We start from the raw sequence: 24942 nt of genomic DNA on the forward strand, positions 1-24942 counted from the left end.
CGATAGTGAGAGCTAGATAGGAGGAAAACTGAAAAAAATCAGCTGTATGTTGCTTAAGATGATATGACCCCCCTTTTCAGATACACACATATACCTATGAACCATCATACATTTACATATATGAGTGCTCATAGACACATGGACACATATTTAAAATCTTAAAGGATTTGGGTATAGCAAGAATCTCTAAGAAGTGGGATTTCTACTTTGGGAGGCCGAGGCGGGCAGATCACAAGGTCAGGAGTTCGAGACCATCCTGGCTAACACGGTGAAACCCCATCTCTGCTAAAAATAAAAAAAAATTAGCCGGGCGTGGTGGCGGGCGCCTGTAGTCCCAGCTACTTGGGAGGCTGAGGCAGGAGAATGGCGTGAACCCGGGAGGCGGAGCTGGCAGCGAGCCACTGCACTCCAACCTAGACGACAGAGCGAGACTCCATCTCAAAAAAAAAAAAAAAAAAAAAGAAGTGGGATTTCCAGTGAATATTATTTTTATTTGGACTGTCTTCGCCCACCCCCATTATTATTTTTAAACAGTAAAATAGGTACTACTTATTTAGTAAAAATAAATAAAAGTTTAAAAATAATTTAGCTCAACACTGACAAGAATATTGTCGAAATCCCTTCTTATCTATAGTGATTTTCAACCAGAGGCAACTTTGCTCCCTATGGGACACACAGCAAAATCTGGAGATGTTTTTGGTTGCCTCACTTGGGGTGGAGTGCAGGATGAATACGGCGGCAAAGAATTTTGTCGCTCAAAATGTCAGTTGTGCTGCTGCTAAGAAACTTTGAACTATACTAATCTCAGATAAACTGGTTTATGCTGTGTCCAAATTTCTTTAAAGAGAAAGAATACAATTTTACATGAGCCTAGGTACATCTTTTAAATAATTACATAATTATTGATAGAGTTTGGATGTTTGTCCCCTCCAAATCTCATGCTGAAATGATCCCTAGTGTTGAAAGCAGAACTTAGGGGGAGCTGTTTGGATCATGGGGGTGGATCCCTCATGAATGGCTTGGTGCCCTCCCCATGGTGATGAGTTCACACAAGAGTTGATCCTTTAAAAAGCCTGGCCCCTCCAGGCCACCTCTTGCTCCCTCTCTCCATGTGTTCTGCCTGCTCCTGCTTCGCCTTCTGCCATGACTGTAAGCTTTCTGAGGCCCTCACCAGAAGCAGATGCTGGCACCACGTTTCCTGTACAGCCTGCAGAACCTTTTCTTGCTGGCACCACGTTTCCTGTACAGCCTGCAGAACCTTTTCTTGTAAGTTAGTCAGTCTCAGGTATTCTTATACAGCAATGCAAACAGATTAACATAATTACCCTACCGAACTTTTAGAGTTAGCAAGTATCTCTTCACAACTTCAAAGGGTATAGGAATGAAGCTTTCACAAACAAAAGTATTTTGGTGAATCAGCCTTTTGATACATAAAATACTATCGGTTTATTTTATATTATAGCTACTTAAATATAGTAACCAAAATGCATGCTAGATTTCCTACCAGTTACATAATCTACCAGCAGAACTATTAATTTGAAATAAATTTTTTAAAAGGCAGAAAAAGAAATTTAAAACAGAAAGGGACGGAAAGATAGGAGGAAAAAACATTTGTAGGTACACGTTAAAGCAAATCTACCACGCCATAATGGATTTCTCTGTTGGTTACGATACTCTGCACAGGTTGAGTATCCCTTTTCTGAAATGCTTGGGATCAAAAATGTTTTAATTTTTTCAGATTTGGGAATATCTGCATATATATAATCAGATATCTTGGGGATGGAACCCAAGTCTAAACAAGAATTTGTGTTTCATACACAGCTTATACACATAGCCTAAAAGTAATTTTATACAATAATTTAAAAATAATCTTGTATATGAGACAAAATTTGTGGTAAGTACTTATGTGTGGAATTTTTCCACTTGTGGCATCATGTCGGCACTCAAAAATTTTGAATTTCAAAGCAGCTCAGATTTTCATACTAGCAATGTTCAACCTATAGTATAATGGCAAGGAAATTTTCTATAATAGCAAGGAAATTATTCAAATAGTGTATATAGCAAAATACTTTAAGAACTTGACTAGTAATGCATTTGGGAAGAGAATAGAATTTTGCTTTCATAATGACATTTTCCAAAAGAAACCAAAAATTAAAAACTAAAATTGTTTCATAGTATAGTGTTCTAAAAAACTTAAAAACTGTGATAGCAAGGACCATGTCATATACGTGGCACAGGTGTGTGCCAGACACATAGTAAGCATATATGGATAGGTTATTTCACCTCTGTGCCTCACTGTAAAAGGGAGGTAACACAATCTAATTCATAGGTTTACTGTGAAAATTATCTGAGACAATATACTTAAAGTACTTAGAACAGTGCCTAGCACATAGCAAACATCAATAAATGCTGGCCAGCTATTATTATGCATTAACTAAATGAATTAGCTGAGCTAGCATCAGACATGTCTTTTTTTTCCCCCCATTTACTTACGTGCATTATCCCCTTCTGGAGGCTGATAAAAAGAAAGGCCCAATGATACTATGGCTGCAATTTCTAATATAATTAAAGTGACATCTTGTAATGCTTCCCATACTAATTGAAGAAAGGTTTTTGGCTTTTTAGGAGGTATAAAATTCTTTCCAAACACTGCTTCTCTTCTTTCTAAATCTGCAGGGTTTCCACTTAAACCTAATAAAAAGAAACAAATTTCAGTGAATAGTTTTACTTCTTACAAATGAAAATATATATTTTTATTCAAAATACCTTAACTCATCACTCTAGATTGTAATTTCTAAGACCCTACCAAAATGTTTACTTTCATGCTTTAAGTGTACAGAATTTAAATCACTGAAAAACATGTGCAGGTCTTTAAAAGAACACTTTAAGTAGGTAAGTCAGGACTGGACTAAGAATTTTCACTTTCCCAACTGCTTATTTTTGTTTGTTATTTTGCTTGTTGGTTTTCTGGGGACAGAGTCTTGCTCTGTCACCCAGGTTGGTGTGCAGTGGCACAATCTCGGCTCACTGCAACCTCTGCCTCCCAGGTTCAAGCGATTCTCCCACCTCAGCTTCTCGAGTAGCTGGGACTATAGGTGCATGCCACCATGCCTGGCTAATTTTTGTATTTTTAGTAGTGACAGGGTTTCCCCATGTTGGCCAGGCTAGTATCGAACTCTTGACCTAAGGTGATGCACCTACCTCAGCCTCCCAAAGTGCTGCGATTACAGATGTGAGCCACCATGCCCAGTCAACATTGCTTATTTCTGATCATACTATCTTATACCATCTTGTATATGTTAGCAATCAGAACTGTTATGACAGTTCGATGGTTTTCATATTGCAGTTAAACATTTCCCCGACCTTAGGATATTGCCCTCACAAAACTGGGAAGTTTATATATAAAAATATATATATATACACACACACACACACACACACATATATATACACACACACATATATATATGTATGTATATTTGGCTTAGTTATATAGATATAGACATAGATTTGGTTTAGTTATTGCACCCTGGACAACAGTGAAAGGCTGATTTTTTTACTCTCATTTGCTGAATAACAGTGAAAAGTTAATCTATCACAAGCTCTAAAGGCTTCTCTAAAATGTCTCTGTTAGATTGATAAAAGATTCGCAAAGTCACATTAACAGGATACTTAGGATGATCTTTCTTAGAAGTGATAGGTGGTGCTATTGAATGTACCTATTGTCACTTAAGGTAAAAGGTATATTGTAGGACATATACTGTATGATGTAACATTTATTGTCTAGACTATGGAATTAGAAAGATATGAGGAGGTTAAGACAGAGCTAGTGGGATGAACATCCATTTTGCCATTCCTACACCCTACCGAGTAAGTGTTTAACCTTGTTGATCCTGTCAAACCCAGATATATCCCGATTAGTTAATGCAAAGTGTGTACATATGTACATTATTGTGGGAGTGTAACAGTACAGGCAGCAGTGACAAATGGTATTTTTCCTTAGTCTGTGTAAGAATGCTAGAGAAGCCAGGCACAGTGGCTCACGCCTATAATCCCAACACTTTGGGAGGCCGAGGCGGGCAGATCACCTGAGGTCGAGAGTTCGAGACCAGCCTGCCCAACATGGCGAAATCCCATCTCTACTAAAAACACAAAAATTAACCAGGTATGGTGGTGGATGCCTATAATTCCAGCTGCTCAGGAGGCTGAGGCATGAGAATCGCTTGCGCACAGGAGGCCGAGGTTGCAGTGAGCCAAGATCACGCCACTGCACTCCAGCCTGGGGAAAAGAGCAAGACTCTGCTTCCGAAAAAGAAAGAAAGAAAGAAAAAGAATGCTAGAGAAGAAGGCAGAGATAAACAGGTTAATATCATTTTTAACTTCTCATATTAAATCTAACTTCAATTTGTGTTTTTGGCAAGAGCCTATTCCAAGAGAACATCAAAGGAGGAAGACAGGAAAACAGCAGATTACTGTAAGACTCTCAGCTTTAAGTGCTTTAACTATTAATCTCACTGCTCAGGCAGGCAAAGAGTAGAAGAGGGAATATAAATACATTATTAGAATAAACAATGAGAAACGAACATATAGCTTTAAAGTAATTATCTACTTCATTGAAGGATTCAACAAGATTCAAAGATTTCAGAAAACTATCTCACTAGCAACTATAACAGGGTCCATACTGGGCAGTACCGAAAGTATTTTAGATTTCTCAGTTGGAAAAAAAAAAAAATAGACTTATCAGTTGAAAGCTTCCAAAGAGCTCTAATCTTTCAGAGTCAATGGAAAGCAAGGCAGCAAAGGACTGCAGTAATAAGGATGAGATTAGTCTATGGGTAGGTTTGTCTTATCTTGTGTTTGAATGCTCTTACTAGCAAAAAGGAAAAAAAAATGGAGATAGTGTTGTATCAGCCTAACTCACAGTGTATAAAGACTACCATTTACTGAATACATATGACATACCTGTAATACCTGATAATTATCACCACTAAAAAATAATTGGCCAAATCTTAACTTATATTGGTTTTAACAGGGACCAATATTTTGTTACCACTGAAAAGAACAGTCACAGAGCTAAAGATAGCTTTAAAACATATCTTGAAGAGAGTATGGGAAGTAAAGGTCTTAAATGCTATTGTAATTCCTCTAAACTACCAACACACACAAAAGCACACACCTAGGACACTACACCAATAAAACTATCTGGTACAGGAAGTAGAAGACCTAGGTTCCAGTTCACCTACTGAAATCTTGTGCAAGTCACTTAACTCTTTGGGGGTCAAGGGAGGGCACTAATATCAGCTGGCCAAACTTACAAGGTTGTTTTGAAGAACCAAAAGAGAAGGTATACACAGTTCATAAATCATAAACAGGCCAACTCTTAAGTAAGTGGAACACCAATTATAAACTGACTGAACACTAAAGTAATGTATTAATTCAATTTGAGGGACAATTAATTTCTATTAATAATAAACTTACACAATCTAAATATAATAAAACGAACAGTTTTGTAACAATAGTCTGTTTCCCAATAGATATTTACTGAATGTTTACTACTTCTAGGGATTGTTCTACATGCTGAGGAATTAGTGTGAACAAGAACATTCAATAAGTTTATAATATCCTGGAGGTAGACAATTAAAATAACTACAGACAAGTACAATGAAGACAATAAAAAAGGGCCACTAGAACTCTCTTACTGGGCTACTTTAGCCTTTCTAAGGAGCTAATATTTGGCTTCAGTCTGAACCTTCAGGGGTCAAGGGTGAGAAGACTTTCGAGCAGAACATTCCCAGCAGCGCAAAAGCAAATACAAAGGCCCAGAGATCAAAACAAGATTAGAAGATTTACTAGCCAGAAGCAAAGCCACTGTAGCTAAAACCCAGTGACCCAGGAGGAAAGAAGAGAGGGTCAAAATGGAAAAAGTGACCAAAGGTAAGAACATAGGGGCTAGGGAGAGGAGAATGGCATTCTCACCTTAAAGTGCAGTGAAAACCATTAAAGCAGAGTGGTGGTAACTACTCTGGATTTTAGAAAAATCACATAAATTGCTATCTGAAGGAAACTGAAGAGAGCAAGAGTGAAGGAAAAAAGCCAGTTGGGAGGCTGCTGCTTATAAAGTATAGATGATGGTGCCTGAATTTCGGTTTTAGAAGTGGAGGCAGAAGGGGATAAGTGGATTTGTCAGGTATTTTGGAAGGAGATCAGACAACGTACTTAAGGATTGGATGTAGGATGAAAGGGAAAGGTTTTTTTTTTTTTTTTTTTTTTTTTTTTTGCGAGGGGGCGGGGTCTCCAAGCACTTAAGTGAGTGGATGGTAGTCATATTCCAAGACAGGCGATTTTGAGAACTGAAGAATTAGGAGGAAAGGGGAGGGAGGAGTTAATGGTTCTGTTTCACAGATTTAAACAAAACAAGTGGAGGTGTCTAGTAGACAGCTGGCTCTCCATATTCAGAACTCAAGGAGAAGTCTGAGCCAGAGTCATCAATTATATTGATTCTGGAGCCACAAGCCCAATGAGAGCTCTCAGAAAGTTAAAGCAGATAAGAAGGGAACTAGGCTGAGGCTACAGCGCTGGAGCACCCAACACTGATGTTCAAATAGGGCAAGAGGAGTGCAAGGCACCTAAGAAGAAACAGCCAATGAGGGAGGCAAGGAAGGCAGGGGAAGGGGGAACGGAACAAAACAAAACATGTTCAGGTACTACTACAGAAGCCCAGAGACGAAAAGAGGTTTTAAAAAGATGATTTGGCTGACTATGGCAAATGATGTTAAAAGGCTGAGTAACAGACCAGAGAATGGAACACTTTCTTTCACTAGATAGAAGCTGATGACCTTGTAAGGAATATTCCAGTGCACTGGTGTGGAAGAAAGTCTGATTAGAAAAGAGCTGAACAGAGAGTGGGAATGAGCAAGTGGAGACAGTAAGTATAGATAACTTTTTCCAAGAGTGTGATTCAGTGGGCAGAAATAAATCAGTAAAGATGAGTTCAAGTGGGTTTTATTTGCATTTTGTTTTTTAAAAGTAAGTGACAGACATTAAGACAAGTGACTTAATGACAATGATCAAGTGGAGAAGACAACACTGATGACATAGGAGACGAAGGGTAATACCACAGGTATTCCTTCGAAGAGGCCAGAGGCCTTGGAATTCAGGGCTGTAATGTTTGTCTAATACAGATCCAAGAAGAGGCTTCTACTGTAAGGAGGGAGCAAGTAAAGTATGCGATACAGCTGAGCTGGCGGAAATGGCAAAGAAATTACTGGTCCTAGTTTTAAAAAATATAAATGATACCAAACTATTAGGAATAACTTATAAAACATATAATGAGAAATCTTCTGCCTAATTGGCTCAGTTAATTGTAGAGTAGTGGCAATGAGGCCAAGGTCATGCATGGAATTGATCTTCTTATGGCCCAGTTAGCTTCACAAAAAGAAAATACAACCAAAACACATCAAAAGTAGCCTCAGAATTATATGCTTTTAGGGTCTGACTCCATCACTGTTTGGAGTAATAAAAGTCTGTATTTGATCTATGACTAGATAATAGCTCAGAGGTACTGTCTTTATATTTGAAAAGAACATACTATAAAATAAAATATCATTTATATTAAGATCTTAATGTTTTACAAGAAAATGTAGCATCCCAATTGCAGGGACTAATAAAATTATGTCCCAATTTAGGAAATAAAGTGGGGGGAATTTACTGGAATGTTGGATGAAGGTAGATATAACTGACAATCTCAGTTAACACACAGCACATACTACAGTCTTATCAAATTCTGTACTAGAAATTTTGTATTTGTGCATATATCATATGTATATGTGTGTCTGTATGTGTTTATATTACATGTACATGTATGTATGTCTGTGATATGGTAAGGATGTTTATCCCTTCCAAATCTCATGTTGAAATGTGATTCCAAATGTTAGAGGTGGGGCCTAGTGGCGGTCATTGGATCATGAGGGTGAATCCTTCATGAACGGTTTAGCATCATCCCCTTGGTAATAAGTGAGTTCTTGCCCAGTAGGTTCATGCAAGATCTGGTTAAGAGTCTGGGAACTCCTCCTTCTCTCACTCCTGCTCTCATGTAATGTGTCTGCTCCTGCTTCACCTTCTTCCATGAGTAAAAGCACTCTGAGATGTCCCCAGAAGCCAGGGAGATGCCAGTGCCATGCTTCCTGTATAGCCTGCAGAACTGTGAGCCAATTAAATCTCTTTTCTTTATAAGTTACCTAGTCTCAAGTATTTCTTTATAGCAATACAAAAATGAACACACACAGAAAATTGGCACTGAGGTGTGGGGCACTGCTATAAAGATACCTTAAAAAGTGGAAGCGGCTTTGTAGCTGGGTAACAGGCAGAGGCTGGAAGACTTTGGAGGGCTCAAAAGAAGACAGGGAGATGAGGGAAAGTCTGGAAACTTCTTAAAGACTGGTTAAATGGTTGTGACTAAAATGCTGACAGAGATATAAACACTGAAGTCCAGGCTGCCAAGTTCTCAGATGGAAATCAGAAACTTATTGGGAACTGGAACGAGGGTCACCCTTGTTATACCTTCGCAAAGAACTTGGCTGTATTGTGTCCATGCCTGAGGGATCTGTGGAAGTTTGAACTTAAGAGTAATGACCTAGGGTATCTAACAGAAGACTTTTCTCAACAGCAAAACATTCAGGAACTGGCTTGTCTGATTCTAACAGCCTACTATTAGACGCAGGAGCAAAGGAATGACCCGAAGTTGGAACTTATAATTAAAAGCGAAGCAGAGGGTAAAAGTTTGGAAAATCTGCAGCCTGGCCCTGTGGTAGAGAAGGAAAACAAGTGGGCTGTGGTACAGTCACTCTAGAGAGATTAGCATGACTAAAAGAGAGCTGAGTGTTAATAGATAAGGCAATGAGAAAAAGGCCTCAAAGGCACTTCAGAGATCTTTGGGACAGCCCCTCCTATCACAGGCGCAGCAGTCTAGGTGGAAAGAATGCTTTCAAGGGCTAGGCCCAGGGTACAGCTGTCCTGCTTAGCTTCAGGACACTGCTCCCTGCATCCTGGCTGCTCTGGCTCCAGCCTTCGCTCAAAGGGTCCCAGGAACAGCTTGGGCCACAGCTCTGGAGGGCTCAAGCCATAAGCCTTGGCAATTCCTATGTGGTATTAAGTTTGCAGATACTCAGAATGCAAGTGTGGCGGAGGCTTGGCAGTTTTCCCCTAGATTTCAAAGGAAATATCAGAAAGCCTTGGTGCCACAAGAGGGGCTCTGCCCCTAGGCACAGAGAAACTCCCCCACAGTGAAACTCCACTAGGGCAGTGCCAAGCGGAATTGTAGGGTTGGAGCCCCTAGAATGAGTCCCCACCAGGGCACTGCCTAGTAGAGCTGTGGGAAGGGGACCATTGTTTTCTAGATCCTAGAATGGTAGAGCCACTGGCAGTTTGCATCCTAACCCTAGAAAAGCCTCAATCACTCAACTACAACCTAAGAGAGAGCCACAGGGGTTGCACCTACCTTATAAAGCCAGAGGCTGAGCTGCCCAAGGCCTTGGGACTGCACCCTTTGTATCAGTGTGCCCTAGATGCAGAATATGCAGTCAAAGAAGATTGTTTTGGAACTTTATTGACTGTCCTTCTGGGGTTCAGACTTGTGGAGTCTACTGCTCCTTTCTTTTGGCTGATTTTTCCCTTTTCAAATGGGAAGGTATACCCAATGCCTATCCCATGACTGCATCTTGGAGTAAATAGCTTGTTTCTGATCTCACAGGCTCATAAATGGAAGGAACTCATCTCCAGATGAGATTCTGGACTTTGAACTTTTTAATTAATACTGGAATTAGTTAAAACTCTGGGACACTATTGAGAAAGCATGATTGTATTTTGAAATGTGAGAAAGACATGAGATTTGGGGGGGTGGGAGGCCAGGGGTGGAATAATATGGTTTGGATGTCTGTTCCCTCCAAATGTCATGCTGAAATGTGATTCCAAATGTTGGAGGTGGGGTCTAGTGGGAGGTGATTAGATCATGGGGGCAGATTTCTCATGGACAGTTTAGCACCATCCCCTTGGTGATAACTGAGTTCTTGCTCAGTTAGGTCACATGAGATCTGGTTGTTTAAAAGCGTCTGGGACCTCCCCCTTTTTTCTCTTGATCCCTCTCTCACCATATGATGTGCCTGCTTCCACTTTACCTTCTGCCATGAGTAAAAGCTCCCTGAGGCCTCACCAGAAGCCAAGGAAATGCTGATGCCATGCTTCCTGTACAGCCTTGCAGAACCATGAGGCCAATTAAACCTCTTTTCTTTATAAATTACCCTGACTCAGGTATTTCTTTATAGCAGTGCACAAATGGACTAACACAGTCTGCATCATGGTGGACCTATAGCAGCAGCCAACCTGACTTTTCTAAGTGAGGGACACAGGAAAACGTGCAGACCAAGAAAGTACATAAAAATTTATGTTTATGTTTATTCTTCTTGGGAAACAATCTAATATTCTCATGATTTTCTCAATTTCAAAAGAGGAGGCGATCCCTTCCCTAACTGTAAATTTAAGAGACACTATTCTCAAGTCAAACTCACACATTCTTTCCCAAATGCCTACTATGTCACTGTGCACTAGGAATACAAAGGGAAATAACTCAGGATGCCTTTCCCTACCACTTGCCCTCAAAGAGCTCGTAGTTTAGTGGGGGAGACTGACAAGCAACCAGTTCAGCACTCTGGGTTGTGTGTGTTTTGGGCTTTCAAAACTAAAGCTCGGGAGAAAATCCTGGACCTAATTTCAGCAACCACCACTTAAAAGCTTAGTGTCTCATTTGCTTTCTTGCCCTTTACAAGTCCATGAAGCCATGCCTCTTACTGAATACCACTTGGCACCTGCCTTTAATTTTTATGAATTCATTTAAAAACATGAATTCCTTTTTTAATGTAGAACTCTCAATAACAAACATGATAGTAGGGCTGGAGGCCTATATACCAGAAACCCTATTATCAAAAAGTCTACCATCCAACATAAAATATAACATAGATAACACAGGACCACGAAGAGATGAAAGATATACCAAAAGCTAGTGTAAAAATATAAGGATCAAGGAATGTGATTTAGAATATGACTAAGAAAGTCAATGCAAGAAAACAACAAAGATACAGAAGAAAAAAAAAACTGTGAAGGTAATTTTATGTAGTTAGGATGTTAGAAGCAGGTTATTTTGGTATAAAAGTGCATTCTTGGATTTTGAGGACTAGAAGACAGATGCTTTCTCTAAGAGAGCCAAAAATATGAAGTTACAAGCCTCCATTCCAGTTCACCTTGCAATTTATATTTCCAATTTCTTTAGGAGTTAGGATGGTTAATCAGAACCACTGGGAAGTTTTTAATATGAAAATTACATCTGGTCAAAACACTTCCTAATGACCAGTATCACATGCATATGATATGCATACGATATTCTTCAAAACATATTGTTAGAAAACAAGTGATAAATGGGCAAGACAAAAAGGAATCACATAAATACAATTTATTGAATAGGGCATTCTTTTTGTTCTTGAGACAGGGTCTCACTCTTTTGTGGGATCACACATGGCTCACTGCAGCCTTGACTCAGGCGATCCTCCCACACTCAAGCGATCCTCCCACCTCAGCCTCCTGAGTAGCTGGAACCACAGGCATGTGTCACCACTCTTGGCTCATTTTTTTTTTTTTCACCTTATTTTTTAAATGTTGCCCAGGCTGGTCTCAAATTCCTGGGTTCAAATGATCCTCCCACCTCAGCCTCCCAAAATGCTAGGATTACAGGTGTGAGCCACCATACTTGGTCAGGGTATGTTTTTTAAATGAAGAACAAATTGATAAGCAGAACCTTAAACCAAATTTTTTTTCACCATGTAATTCCAAAATGTTTTTTCCCTATCAAAAATTACTATTGAGAAGACTGCGCTACCTCTTTCTTCATATTGCAACTCTTTTACAAGCTAAGTGAACTGAACTTTTGTAACAGGCAACACACAACACGGTGGTTAAAGCACGGTCTCTGAAGCCAGAATAAGACTGGAGCCAGAGTGAGACTCTGGGTAAGCTGTTTAACTTTTTTGTGCTGAGGGTTCTTTGGCTGTAAAATAAACTTGTTAAAATATTAACTTATTTTAATATTTTCAAGTGCTAATAGCCAATCTAGCACAAAAAAGTGTTATCTATCATAAGGATAAGCTATCATTTTTGTGGTTCTTGCCTAAGAAATGTCTTGGGTTGTTCCTCCATAATTTACAGAAATCCAATATTGACACCCCCAATATTTCTGATTTCCCTTCTCCACTCATTTTTTTAAAAAACGTATCGCCAACACACTACACATTTCATTTAGTTGTCTTGTGAACTGTCTCCCCATGTGAACATGTGAAAATTAGGCAGAGATGTTTGTTTTATTCATGGATGTATACCCAGGGCCTAGAAAAATGCCTACTGCATGGCAGATACTAAAAAATACTACAAAATTTCAGCAATTCTAAGATGCACATATTCTTACATAAAGTCTCTAAAATTGTGATGATTTAATTACACACCGACAACTGCCTTCCAGTAACTGCCAGGCCCCACCACCTTTTTTAGCAGAAGTATATAAAACACAGGACAATCAATATCCTAAGTCTGAAGAAAGTATACGTCATCAATAAATGAATGAACTAAAGGGACAGGTAAGACAACTTCGGTTTTACCTAATTGAAATTCACGTACTTTGAAGAATCATTGTAATTCTCACTTTCCCTGATTATAAACAGGTTATTCTAACAAAAGAGTACTTGCTGTCTAGTTCATTTCCTTGGACATACAAACTCCTAATTGCTTATTCCTGGTCATGTTTCATTTATTACCATTTGTATGCTTGATCAGTGACAAAATGTTTCTGAGTGAATTATTTCTACTAAGTTAAACTAAAACTATGAAGATTCTTTGGAAATAACATTCTAGTGAAGGCTGCTGCTGTTTTTTTGAGACAGGGTCTCCCTCTGTTACCCAGGCTGGAGTGCAGTGGTGCAATCATAGCTCACTGCAGCCTCAAACTCCTAGGCTCAAGTGATCCTCCTGGCTCAGTCTCCTGAATAGCAGAGATGCATGTGCCACCACAGTGGTTAATCTTTTTATATGCAGAGATGGGGTTTTGCTATATTGCCTAGGCCGGTCCTGAACTTCTAGGTTCAAGCAATCCTCCTGCCTTGGCCTTTCAAAGTGTTGGGATTACAGGTGTGAGCCACCGCACTGCTGTTTTCATTTGTATTTTCAACTGTAAATGTAAGTATAACGCTTAAAATGGCTTCCTTCACATTATTTTTAAAAGATCATTTCAAAAAAACAAATTGTGTATATATAAACAGTGAGGAAAATAGTTTATACAAATTTTAGCAAATATTAAATTCACAATACTAGGAAGAACATGAGCAAACACTTTCTACGAATTAAAGAGGGGATAATAATGCATGAATTTATCTAATAGCCCAAAGCAGCAACAATTCACATAGAATTCTGAGTGGTAAGTGGGTATTTCTAGAGATTATCCATAGCTTCCAACATACTGTCAAAAGGGTATATAACTATCCCCTTATCAAATTTTAAAAACCACTGTACTAGATGCAAAATTTTCAGTTAACTTAACTTCACTAATTAAACCAATTTAAAAGGCACCGCTCCAAATAACAGCATGAAAGAAACTGTAGTGCAAACTTATAAGAAATCATGTCTATAAAAATGAGAAGGCATTCTCATTTTCAAGTGGTGGGGTATTCAGTTATCGGAAGACAAGAACTTTGATTAATAGAGAAATGCAAGTTAGGGTTAGGGGAAGTACAGGTTAGGGGAAGTACAGTTCAGTGAAGATTTGAAACTAAAGCTCAATATTGCTTTTATGAAGAAACTATGTTGTTCTATTGAGGGCTCCTTACTGTTAGTGTTGCCTATCAACTTGATGATAAAACCATGAGATTTTAATGGTTAAGCTGAATTAACAGATCTACCAGCTGAGAACAACATACTAATGTACAAATCTCTAAGATGTTATAATAACTCAAAGTCAGTTTGCATAATGAATAAGCTTCAAATTTTGTCAAATTACTGTCTATTAAAGTCCATGGGAACTGTTTCTGATACTCTTAGTTATACCTTAGGTATGCAATCAATTTTGTCAAATTACTGTCTATTCAAGGCCATGGGAACTGTTTCTGATACTCTTAGTTATACTTTAGGTATGCAATCAATTTTGTCAAATTACTATCTATTCAAGTCCATGGGAACTGCTCCTGATACTCTTAGTTATACCTTAGATATGCAATACCATCTTAATGTATTAATAGTTGGGATTGATCTTGTAGTAATCAAACCCAACTACATTAAAATGGTATAACATATCTAAGGTATAACTAAGAAGCTGATGCTTCTAGTGGTTCCAATTTGAAAAGATCCAGAAAACCTTGAAGAGTTAACAGGTCTTGCAGGAAAAGAACATATTCCAAATAGTCTAAAGAAGCCCTGTTGGGACACGTGTGAATACTGACTCTGGCTTCCTCAAGATCATGCTACTTCAGAGAAATCAAAGTTGAATGAATTACATAGGTTACAAAGGTTTTAAATAATTTTAAAATATAATTTAAAGTTACTTAATTTTGTAAAAGCCTTTTTGCTATTACATTAAATATCATCTAAGCAATAGCATGGCATTAAATGTTTCAGGAAATGAAGAAAAATACTTTTGCTTAATTTCTCTAGAACTGGCTTTGGAATATATACTAATATACTTTAAAATTTTACATTAATAATTTCTCATCTTTAATAAAATAAATTGTAATCCCCATTCATCCTCATAAGTGTCCCTTCCCAATTCTGCCTTTACAATTTGGAAATGCTTTCCAGAAATGTCCTAACCTTAATTTTATGTTCAATCTGATTAATTTATAAAAGGCAACCTTCTGAAATCATTTCAAAGACCATAATGCCAGAAAGTTATAATGAATTTTCCTTTTTGATTCTCAAAAAGAAAAACCTGCCACAAATACAAATTTATGAAACCAAAGGCTTCTGTGAAAACAGGGATGTTCAACATAATTCAAAGACTGAAAACTAGTTTTATTAAAAGAAATGTCTGTTAGGTGAAAAACTAACTTCCGTCTAATCTAGTTCATTTGCTTTAGGAACTCCTGAGCTAATTATTAAAGGTTAGGTTAAGCCTCATAAGCTAAAACCAACTCAATCAGCTACTGACAGTGACAACTACTTTAAGCCACCCAGCAAAATGAAGGATAGTGATCTGAGAGTTTATTTCCACCAAATCCCTGGGAGGCATCCAAGCCTGGTTCCATCCTTTATAGCTCAAAGGGAAGACAATCTTTTTATCATAAACAGGCAGCAGTAGTATGTATAATGGAACAAAATATTTCATCCTGCCAATCTAAAACATATAAATTAATTTGCAACATTTATGTGTTATTATAAAAATACTTTACCTGTACTAATCTGATAACCCATTTTTAATGTCACTATAATTATCTCATAATCATACAATCACCAACATAATGTAAGCATGCTTATTTTTAAGCCCAATATATAGAACTCCTTGCACAAAGAACCAAAAACAAGCATAATAAAACTCACCTTCATTGGGAGATGTTTTCAATTTGGTGCAAATTCCATAGACATCTCCATAGCTTTCCTGTATTTTTCGTAATGCATCTGTGGACCTGAGCTCCATGAGAGCCCGCAGCTCTGCGAGCGTAATTCCAAAGTCTCCATCATGATTAGCTTCCTTCAAAGAGTTTTTCACACCACTGTAAGCAACTGAGTTGTTTGCCATGTCGCCCATTACAAGTATAATATATCAGAAGGAAAATGTTTCCCAAAAGAATTTAATTTTCACTTGATGTATTTCCAAGATGAAAATCTTTTAAATATGAAAATCTTTCTTAAACCAAACACTCATTGTATGACTTTGTAAAGCAGCATCAGCAGCAACATTTCCCAGAGAAGTATCTTGACCTTTGGCCCATGACTAGTTTCTCCGTATCAATCATGAGATGTACACATCTGTAAGAAGAAAATATTTAAAAGTTAATAAAATCTATCTTAAGAGTATTATGCACATAAGCATATTTTCTAAATGTCATCAGGTAGCTAAAGTACATAATTTAATAACATAAATAGTTTTGAACTTCAGTCTTGTGCTTTTAAAGTGTTTTGCATAACAGATCAAAGTACAACTTTTAAATAAATTGTGTATCAAAAGACATTAGATTACATCAACATTAAATGAAACTGCACTTCACATGACTGAATTTTATGATCCACTCAGCATTAGTGTTATTGTTCCAGGCATTATGCTAGTTGTTTTAAATTCATTCTCTCACTTAATCATTACAATTTAATCCCATGAAGTATGACTCCTTCTTCTTCTACTGAGAAGAGCAGACTTCAAGAAAGTGAGTTTTCTGCCCAGCTAACAAATGGTTGAAATGTCTGAGGTGGACTGTATCCAAGCCCAAGTTCTTTTTAATATTATACTTGGATTTCTCTCTGCAAATCTTTCATATGGAATAGCGCCTGAAAGGACAAAAAGCATAACAGATCCTTTAATATTATTATTTCCTGTAATTCTCATTGGCCACTCTGTGACTCTACCATCTTCTGGCTGTCAAAAACTATACTCTATATGACTTATCACATGTCACCACCTCAGGTCTTCCTTTGACCCCCTATCTAAAGAAATTCTCTACTCTTTTGTTTTCCTTGCCCAGTCTTATTATTACCTAAATTTATCTTGTTCATTTGTTTATATGTTATTTTTTTCCCTCCATCTACAGTACTAGTTCTGAGGGTACAGTTTGTCCATTTCTACATCTTGAGAAGCTAAAACTGTACCAGACACATGGTAGACACTCAGTAAAAGTCTAAGGAATGAATACATGCATTACATTTATTTCTTCATCATACTTTCAACTCCTCCTATTATTCTAATCTGACTAAAGATAAGCTTTCTTCTCCATACAATCACCTCAAAGTTAACATGCCCAATGATAGACTCATCTCATTCACTCATTTAACAGCTCTGCCACCACCATTATACTTATCAGCTCAGCTAGGAATCTTAAATCATCTTTGATTCCATCCTTTCCGGCTTCAGTCTGTTACTAAGTTAATTCTACCTTTGAAAAGTCTCTTCTGTATATAACCCCCTTTCTTCCTGATCTTCAAGTTCTTCTACGCAAATTAGAATCACTAATCCCTTGGTTCTTCCTCATTCTAATATCTCACACATACAATGTCCTGAGCATTCTGCTGCTACATTTAGTTTTTGAAATAGGCATCATGCCACTAAATCTAAACCTACAAGATGAAAATGCAGCCCCACTGCTCATGACTCTCTTGCTCCATTTTACAGACTCAACTTCTTTCCACCTCAAGCAATCTACCTGCACTCAAAAATATTTTTTAAATGTTCGATGATTAGAACTAGAAAAGATTAGAATGGCCAATGCAATAAATCTTCAGCTATGAAATTGTTATGAAGATGTCTGTAATCATGGTATATGGTCCTCATACTTCAGCATACATCAGAATCACCCGGAGAATTGGTTAGATTGCTGGGCCCCACACCTCAAGCATTTTTAGATTCAGGTAGATTAAGGTGGGGCTCAATAATCTGCATTTCTAACAATTTTTGGGGTGAAGTTGATGCTATCTGTCTAGGGAGCACACTTGTGAGAACAACTGAACTGGAGAATGGGCTAAAAACTTAGAATCTGTACCAGTGAGTTCAGGATGGCTAGGTGAGAAAAGTTTGCTTGCCTTAGGTTAAATTTGCAAAGACGTGATAGTTATAGATTCTGCAAGACATTTTCTTGCATTGCCTGCTTCCTCCCACTTCACAAATCCTTATGCTTGTCTAATTATTACCAATTTTACTCATCTCCTAGGCAAAGTGGGTTCCCTCCTACGCACACATCAATTATTATAATAATCCAACTTGAAAAACTGGAGAGGGTGGTTATTTGATAATCTCCTTAGGTTTCTATATCCAGAGTATGTTGGCCTGAACATCACACTAACCTTAAAACAGATTATTATTTAACAAATAAAATAATTAAGATAAGTCTGTGTGTTGAGGGCATGTTTGTTCATCTGTCCTCTGGTTTCCACAAAGAGGAATTTTCCTCAACAACTCCTGGCCTGCTACCTCATCAATCATCATGGATGTGAAATGACCTGCCTGGTAAGAGATTTTGCTAGAGAAACTAGACATATGTAGCTTCTTCACCTCTGCCTTCTGTGGGGAGCCAGATATCTGTAGGACTCACGTATTCTGGTTTGAATTCTTAGGGGCAGACCCCAAGATTTAAAAGCCCACTGGAGTGGAGGTAAATAATTGCTTAGTTCTGGGTTCAATATTAGAGCCCTGTTGTCACACAAAAACCAAGTCATCCATTCCAGCTTTCAGAAGTAATAAAACTGATTTTTTTTATTCCTATGTGCCAATTTGTCTTCTCTTCACAGAATTCAAGCAGGAGAAAAGACTGTTATTCATTGAATGCCTTTGAATTCCTCAACAACAGGGATACGTAACACAGCTAAGACTGGAACCTATATCTACTATACAGCCTCCACTTTACGTCTTCACATTTAATAGGTCAAAATGGAAGTGTTCGTAGGTCACAAAATCATGAAATAACACCAAATGTACCCATTTATACAATAAATCAGAACTGAAGGACCACTGTCGTATTTGCTATTTGCCACCTCAGCATCCCTTTCCCTATCTTTCAGCAATAGCCTCACTTTTCATTTAGGAATCTGTGCTTCCCCAATGCTCAACAGAGTCTGAGCAGAGTTCCATGCCCATTCCCAGATATCCCCAGCAGTCATGCTGATCATCAGTTCTGGAATGTGCATGTGACCTAACAAGAGCCAACGGGTGGTAACAAGACTTCTGCTGTGACTCTGGGGCAGACACTTGTTTATTCTAATTGAACTTAAATCTGAGAGACACATGAAGAGCTACTGTGGTCATCTGATACCACAAGGGGAAAGTCTCTGAAAATGGATCCAATAGACAGCACGTGGAGCAGAGAGAGAGAGAGAGAGTGAGCGAGTGAGCATGTGCTTGTCAATCCTGGACATCAGTTGAGCCCCTGGGTCAATCAGTGACTAAAGTTTGTCCTATCACTGATCTTTTCCATAATTTGTCAATAAATGCCCTTCCAGGGTTGAGTCTTCTACTACTTTGCAAGACACAGAGCTTTGATAAGCACATGATTATTAATCATGCTCAATTCCCTCACTGTTTAAAGAAAAGGAAGTCCAGACAACAGCACCAAATGCAAATGAGCCACTTTCCCAAAGTGGACCTATTTGAATTACCAATATCCTGCAAATTATACAGCAGGTTGTTGTCTATTTCTAGATCATCTATAGCTCCTTTTACTATTTTCTTTACCTACTCTTCCATTCATCTACTTGGCTGATTGACAAAAATACTAAGGACAATAAAAAAGTTTTGCTTTTCACTTGTTAGCTACAACATGACAATCAAGTGAGACAAACGCTCTTTGGGACTGATATACAACAGCAAGCAGAACATCTACTTTGCTTCTCTTTGTTCTCTAAAAGAATTTTATCTACTATTTGAAAAGTGTAAGAAAAAATGTTAAGTGGAAGCTGAGGCCCAAGAAGAGGGAGATTTTAAAGAAAGCACATGTAGGCCACTTGGCTTACAAAATTTAGCCCAGAATAAATGTTGTCTCTGAACAAACTACTGTTGGTAGTCTTTGAGGTATTACAAAACACACACACACACACACACACACACACACACACACACACACACACACAAAGGTAGCTGAAGACTGGAGTGGGCAAAAATGGTTACAATATTCAAAAAGAACAACAAGGTGGATTTTTACTGACATATAATCTTTACTGTGAATGGGTAGGGCCTTAGAAAAAGACAAAAGGATGATTATATCCTAGTAGTTAGTAGAGCTCATAAAGAGACAGGTTGGTTAATAATATAATTTCAATCAATTCCTTCCTTCATGAGGTCACTTTACAGATCAAGCAAAAGTTGTGTGAAAGTTATCCAGACTCAGCCGGGCGCGGTGGCTCACGCCTATACTCCCAGCACTTTGGGAGGCCGAGGCGGGCGGATCATGATGTCAGGAGATCGAGACCATCCTGGCTAACATGGTGAAACCCCGTCTCTACTAAAAAACACAAAAAATCAGCCAGGCTTGGTGGCGGGCGCCTGTAGTCGCAGCTACTCGGGGGAGGCTGAGGCAGGAGAATGGCATGAACCTGGGAGGCAGAGCTTGCAGTGAGCTGAGATCGCGCCACTGCACTCCAGCCTGGGTGACAGAGCGAAACTCCGTCTCAAAAAAAAAAAAAAGATTTTTAAACCTAGAGGAAAAGAGAATCAGTATACGATTTGATATACTGGAATAATTTAAATGTTAAGTCAAATTTTGATTAGTTTTACTACATGTCTCAGTAAAGTATTTAAATCCAAAACTAGTATTTACAAAGGGTCTTAATCCATGACTGGTTCTATATGAACACATTATTGATTTAGGGTTTTTAAAAAATCTTCTAAAGATAAAGACACTTTATTTTCATTCATTTAATGAGAATATGAAGTTTTAAGTTTCAAATTTTTAGTTCTTTGGTGTTTAGAAGTCAATGTGTACCACCTCATAAATTAATATCAACTTTGACCTAACTGTACACAATTAGAGCTTATTCCCTGGACCCAAATATACTAATATGATACCTTAATCAGAGTAATTACTGATTTTTTTGGATTAAGCAAGTATACATTTTTATAAAAGTTACTAAACCAAAATCAAAATAAAACACTATTTTAAAAAGACTTTTCTGTTAAATCATGGTCACAAAGTAAAGAATCCTAGAATTTAACAACTAAAGGGATGCTGGAGATCAAATCCAATAGTTCATTTTATGGCCATTAAAACCAAACACTCATAATGGTCTACTTCCAAAATGGATAGAGATACTTATAAAATAAAGCAAACATTAAATACTCACAAAATCATTAAACATGAGAGTAAATAGCTGCAATTAAAATCGCAGGATAAACAATATACAAGTTTTAAGGAGGCTACTACTATCAGGGAAATAACTGGCACTGTACTTTAAAACTGGTACTGACACCCTAACCATTAGATGCACCATTTGACTGACAAAGAACTAAAAAATAATTTTTGACTACAGGCTTTCAAAAAAGAACTCAAGAGATCTCCATTTTCATTGTGTGTTTTTTATTTTGTGTGTGTTTCTTTCTTTAACATAAAATGAATTCCACTTCCTTTACACACAGACATAGTTACAGCAAGAGCGATAACTAGCCTACATAGCTGTTTCTCACTGTGGTTGCTATGGCATTTTATTGACAGTGACAGCTACCTCAAGAGTTAAAAAATCCAGGCCTACCCCACCCAGTCCTCCTAGATAGCCGCAGTGATTCTCAATCAATGTGGACAATCTGAAACTTAGCACTGTAAATGTCCTATAGAAGGTTTGGATAGTATACTACATAACTTAGCCTAAATTTATGGCCCATTACACCGAAAAGTTATTTAAAGGCAAAAAACCGTGCTTTATCCATCTTTGATCTCCATATCTTATCAAGAGAGACTAGGATCTTTTTTTTTTTTTTTTAACACGAGACTGGAGTTTTACTATTACTCAAATCAGTCTTCCAAAAAGACTATGATCTTTCAACCTTCTGATGTAGTCACTTTCTGCAGAAAGACAATAACGTTTTACCTGATTCACACCCTAAAAATTTGAAGTCTTTCAACCATGATAATTTACTGTAAACTTAAATATAAGTGTTTGCATGTAATATCTCACTCTCACGGTGAAAGGAGCAGATGGTCTATTATTATACATATCAAAGAGACACTACAAGATTAAGAATGGTAGAGTTTATTCTACAAAGTTTTGGTACATTCAAATTATTTCATTAAAATGTTTTAAAGAAATCAAGGAATGACTCAAATTTAAATTTACTCTTAACTCACATTTTTCACTTTTTAAGGGGCTTAAAGAAAACATACATACTCACATAAAAGATCATTAAGCCTATACTGCTTGTTTAGAAAAGTAATTTATATTAGATGAGTAAAGAATAACATATAAACAAGAGTAAATTCACCAAACAAAATTTTAGTTTTACAGAGCTGATAAAGCAGAAAATAAGCATTATCTAAAATGCCTGATTTATTAGTCTCAAAGGACTCCTAAATACCATTGCTGTGTCTGTGTTGACTAAAATTAGTCCTACTCCCCTAAGTAACTTACTTATCTAGTAGACTCTTCCAGAGGCAGAGACTAAGTACAGTGCTTTAAAGGGCAAGTTACAGCAGTTACAGCTGCTGTCAGTTATAAACTTGGCATGAACACTTTAGCAAATCTCTCAGAGTGGGAAACAACTAGATTAGAATAAGGAAGGCATTAATTTGTTCTTCTATTATAGCCTTGATCACACAGCTGCAATGATTTGTTTACCTCTCTGTCTTTCCCAATGAACTGTAACTCAAGGGAGAATCTGTGCCATGCATTTTTTTTTTTTTTTTTTTTTTGAGACGCAGTTTCGCTCTACAAGCTCCGCCTCCCGGGTTCACGCCATTCTCCTGCCTCAGCCTTCCAAGTAGCTGGGACTACAGGCACCTGCCACCTTGCCCGGCTAGTTTTTTGTATTTTTTTAGTAGAGACAGGGTTTCACCGTGTTCGCCAGGATGGTCTCGATCTCCTGACCTCGTGATGCGCCCGTCTTGGCCTCCCAAAGTGCTGGGATTACAGGCTTGAGCCACCGCGCCCAGCCGCCATTCATTTTTAACTCCAGCACTGTCTGGAACATAGAAGGTACTCTTGAACCATAAGCTAAAATAAATTTGGAAAACAGATTTTACAATGGAAGCAACCACAATTTAAATAGCAGAGCTAAACAAAACTTTCTAACACTTTGTTTAAAAGAATACGTTAGGTGTTAGATGAGTTAAGAGAAAGTCACAGCATTCAAGGAGTTTTCAAACCATCTTGGTATGCCAGATATATTATAGCTTTCCTTTAAATCCTTTTAGACAACAGAATAAGTTAAAGGATATTTCAGATTTTAAAATGAATTACACGCCTGCTACATGGCAATGTTTTTTAACCAGGGTCTTAGATTCTTCAGGGTATGCAAAGAAATAATACTGAATTATAATATTTCATACAGCCTGAAAGAAATAATACATTTATTTGAAAAATAATTTGTTAGGGTTATCTATGCTAAATAAAAATCTGCCAAATAAACATGGTAATAAAGTTGGCAAGTAGGTCTAAATAATAATAAAAACAATCTTACCCAGTAAAGACCATTTGGTGAAAAAAACACTTAACTCCATACCTAACTATCATCCCCTCCAAAATTTGCTGTTTCTACACTATCTCCCACTCATAAATCAACCTATTACAATCTAGATTCCTCTTTTATGCTGCGTTGAAACTACTCTTCCAGGTGACCACTGACCCCTTGTGTTCTTAAATCTAATGGACACATTTAGCCCTAATCTAACCTACTAGCAACCTTTGCTACTGCTAATCACTCTCTGACTATTGAAATGTTCTGCTGCCTTCATTTCTCTGATGTTTGACTCTTATTCCCACTACACTGTCATCTCTAGCTGCTTGTTTTCACTTTCCACTGTTTGTCCCTTTTTCGAAGGAGTCAAAAGGAGTCAGCAGGGAGGGGTTGGATGGCACAGCAGCCTTTATAATTGTTTTCATCTGTTTTTAGTAAGAGGAAACGAGATTCGTTTATTGATAATAATTTATTTGCATGTGCATTTACAGGGCCTATTTATTTTGTTTCTCTCATATTTCAGAATTCCATAATTCAATTAAAATGATGAAACCACACTGTAACAGTCTGGCTCAGTGAAAGTGTAAAAAAAAAACCACCCAGTTTTCTTATCCTAAAGGCCCAAGCACAGCTCCTGTTTCCCACAGTCTTTAGTCTATAAAGAAACATGCCAGCCCAAAGCAGAATAGGTGACTCGCCTCCCTCCCTGGGGCTGTTAGATAACTATTTTGGCTTTTGATAGCTGTCATTTTCAGTACAGATTATAAATTCATGCCAACAGAGTACTTAATTAAGCAGAATATATGATAAAATTTTAATGTGAATGATCTCAAACACAGGTATCGTGAACTATAGACATTTTTGGTCTATGGTCAAGTCAACTGGTATCATCTTATCCCAAACATTTATGATACCTGTCTTTTGGGAGGTTGGTCTAATTTTGCAAGGTTGTACTTACAAAACAAAAAACAATCCCTCTGAATTTACCAAAACCAGAACAAATTTAACAGTTAACACACTAGAGATTAGTGGTTCTTAAACTTCAGCATGCACCAGAATCACCTCAATCACCTGTGAAAACACAGATTGCTGAGCCTCATTCAGTAGATTGAACACTTCATGAGACTGTCTAACAACTTCTCAGATAACAGTGATGCTAATGCTACTGGTCTGGAGAGCCACTACTGACAATAAGTGTAGCCTCAACCTTGACTAGGGAACAAACTGCTGAATTGTCATCTTGATCCAAAAGTTTCCTCAAACAAATATAAGCAAATTACTCATGGTTCTTTATTATGCTATTTTTTTTTTTTGAGACAGTCTCGCTGTGTCGCCAGGCTGGAGTGCAGTGGCACAATCTCAGCTCACAGCAACCTCCGCCTCCTGGGTTCAAGCGATTCTCGTGCCTCAGCCTCCTGAGTAGCTGGGATTACAGGCATGCGCCACCATACTCAGCTAATTTTTGTATTTCTAGTAGAGACGGGGTTTCACCATGTTGGTCAGGATGGTCTTGATCTCCTGATCTCGTGATCCCCCCGCCTCAGCCTCCCAAAGAGCTGGAAGTA

General features: G+C 37.8%; 2 protein-coding genes across 8 annotated transcripts in view; both read right to left on the bottom strand.

Moving 5' to 3' along the window:
• ATP2B1 (ATPase plasma membrane Ca2+ transporting 1) overlaps positions 1 to 15999 on the bottom strand; it is a 67982-nt gene extending 51983 nt beyond the window's left edge. For all 7 annotated transcript variants that reach the window (XR_012420477.1, XR_012420476.1, XR_012420478.1 and 4 more), the window contains exons 1-2: positions 15619 to 15999; positions 2494 to 2691 (exon numbers count right to left, since the gene is read on the bottom strand). Coding sequence is in view for 4 of the 7 variants with exons in the window: in XM_065525230.2 (XP_065381302.1) it covers positions 2494 to 2691; positions 15619 to 15826 (406 nt within the window). In the remaining 3 variants the exon portion in view is untranslated. The remainder of the gene's footprint in view (positions 1 to 2493; positions 2692 to 15618) is intronic.
• The window catches only part of LOC141408103 (uncharacterized), a 51391-nt gene continuing 42130 nt past the window's right edge, over positions 15682 to 24942 (bottom strand). Inside the window, exon 3 of the mRNA XM_074007701.1 lies at positions 15682 to 16047. Within this exon, the coding sequence (XP_073863802.1) occupies positions 16027 to 16047 (21 nt within the window). The 3' untranslated portion in view covers positions 15682 to 16026. The remainder of the gene's footprint in view (positions 16048 to 24942) is intronic.

This window comes from Macaca fascicularis, chromosome 11 (assembly GCF_037993035.2).
Source record: "Macaca fascicularis isolate 582-1 chromosome 11, T2T-MFA8v1.1".
Lineage (NCBI taxonomy): Eukaryota > Metazoa > Chordata > Mammalia > Primates > Cercopithecidae > Macaca > Macaca fascicularis.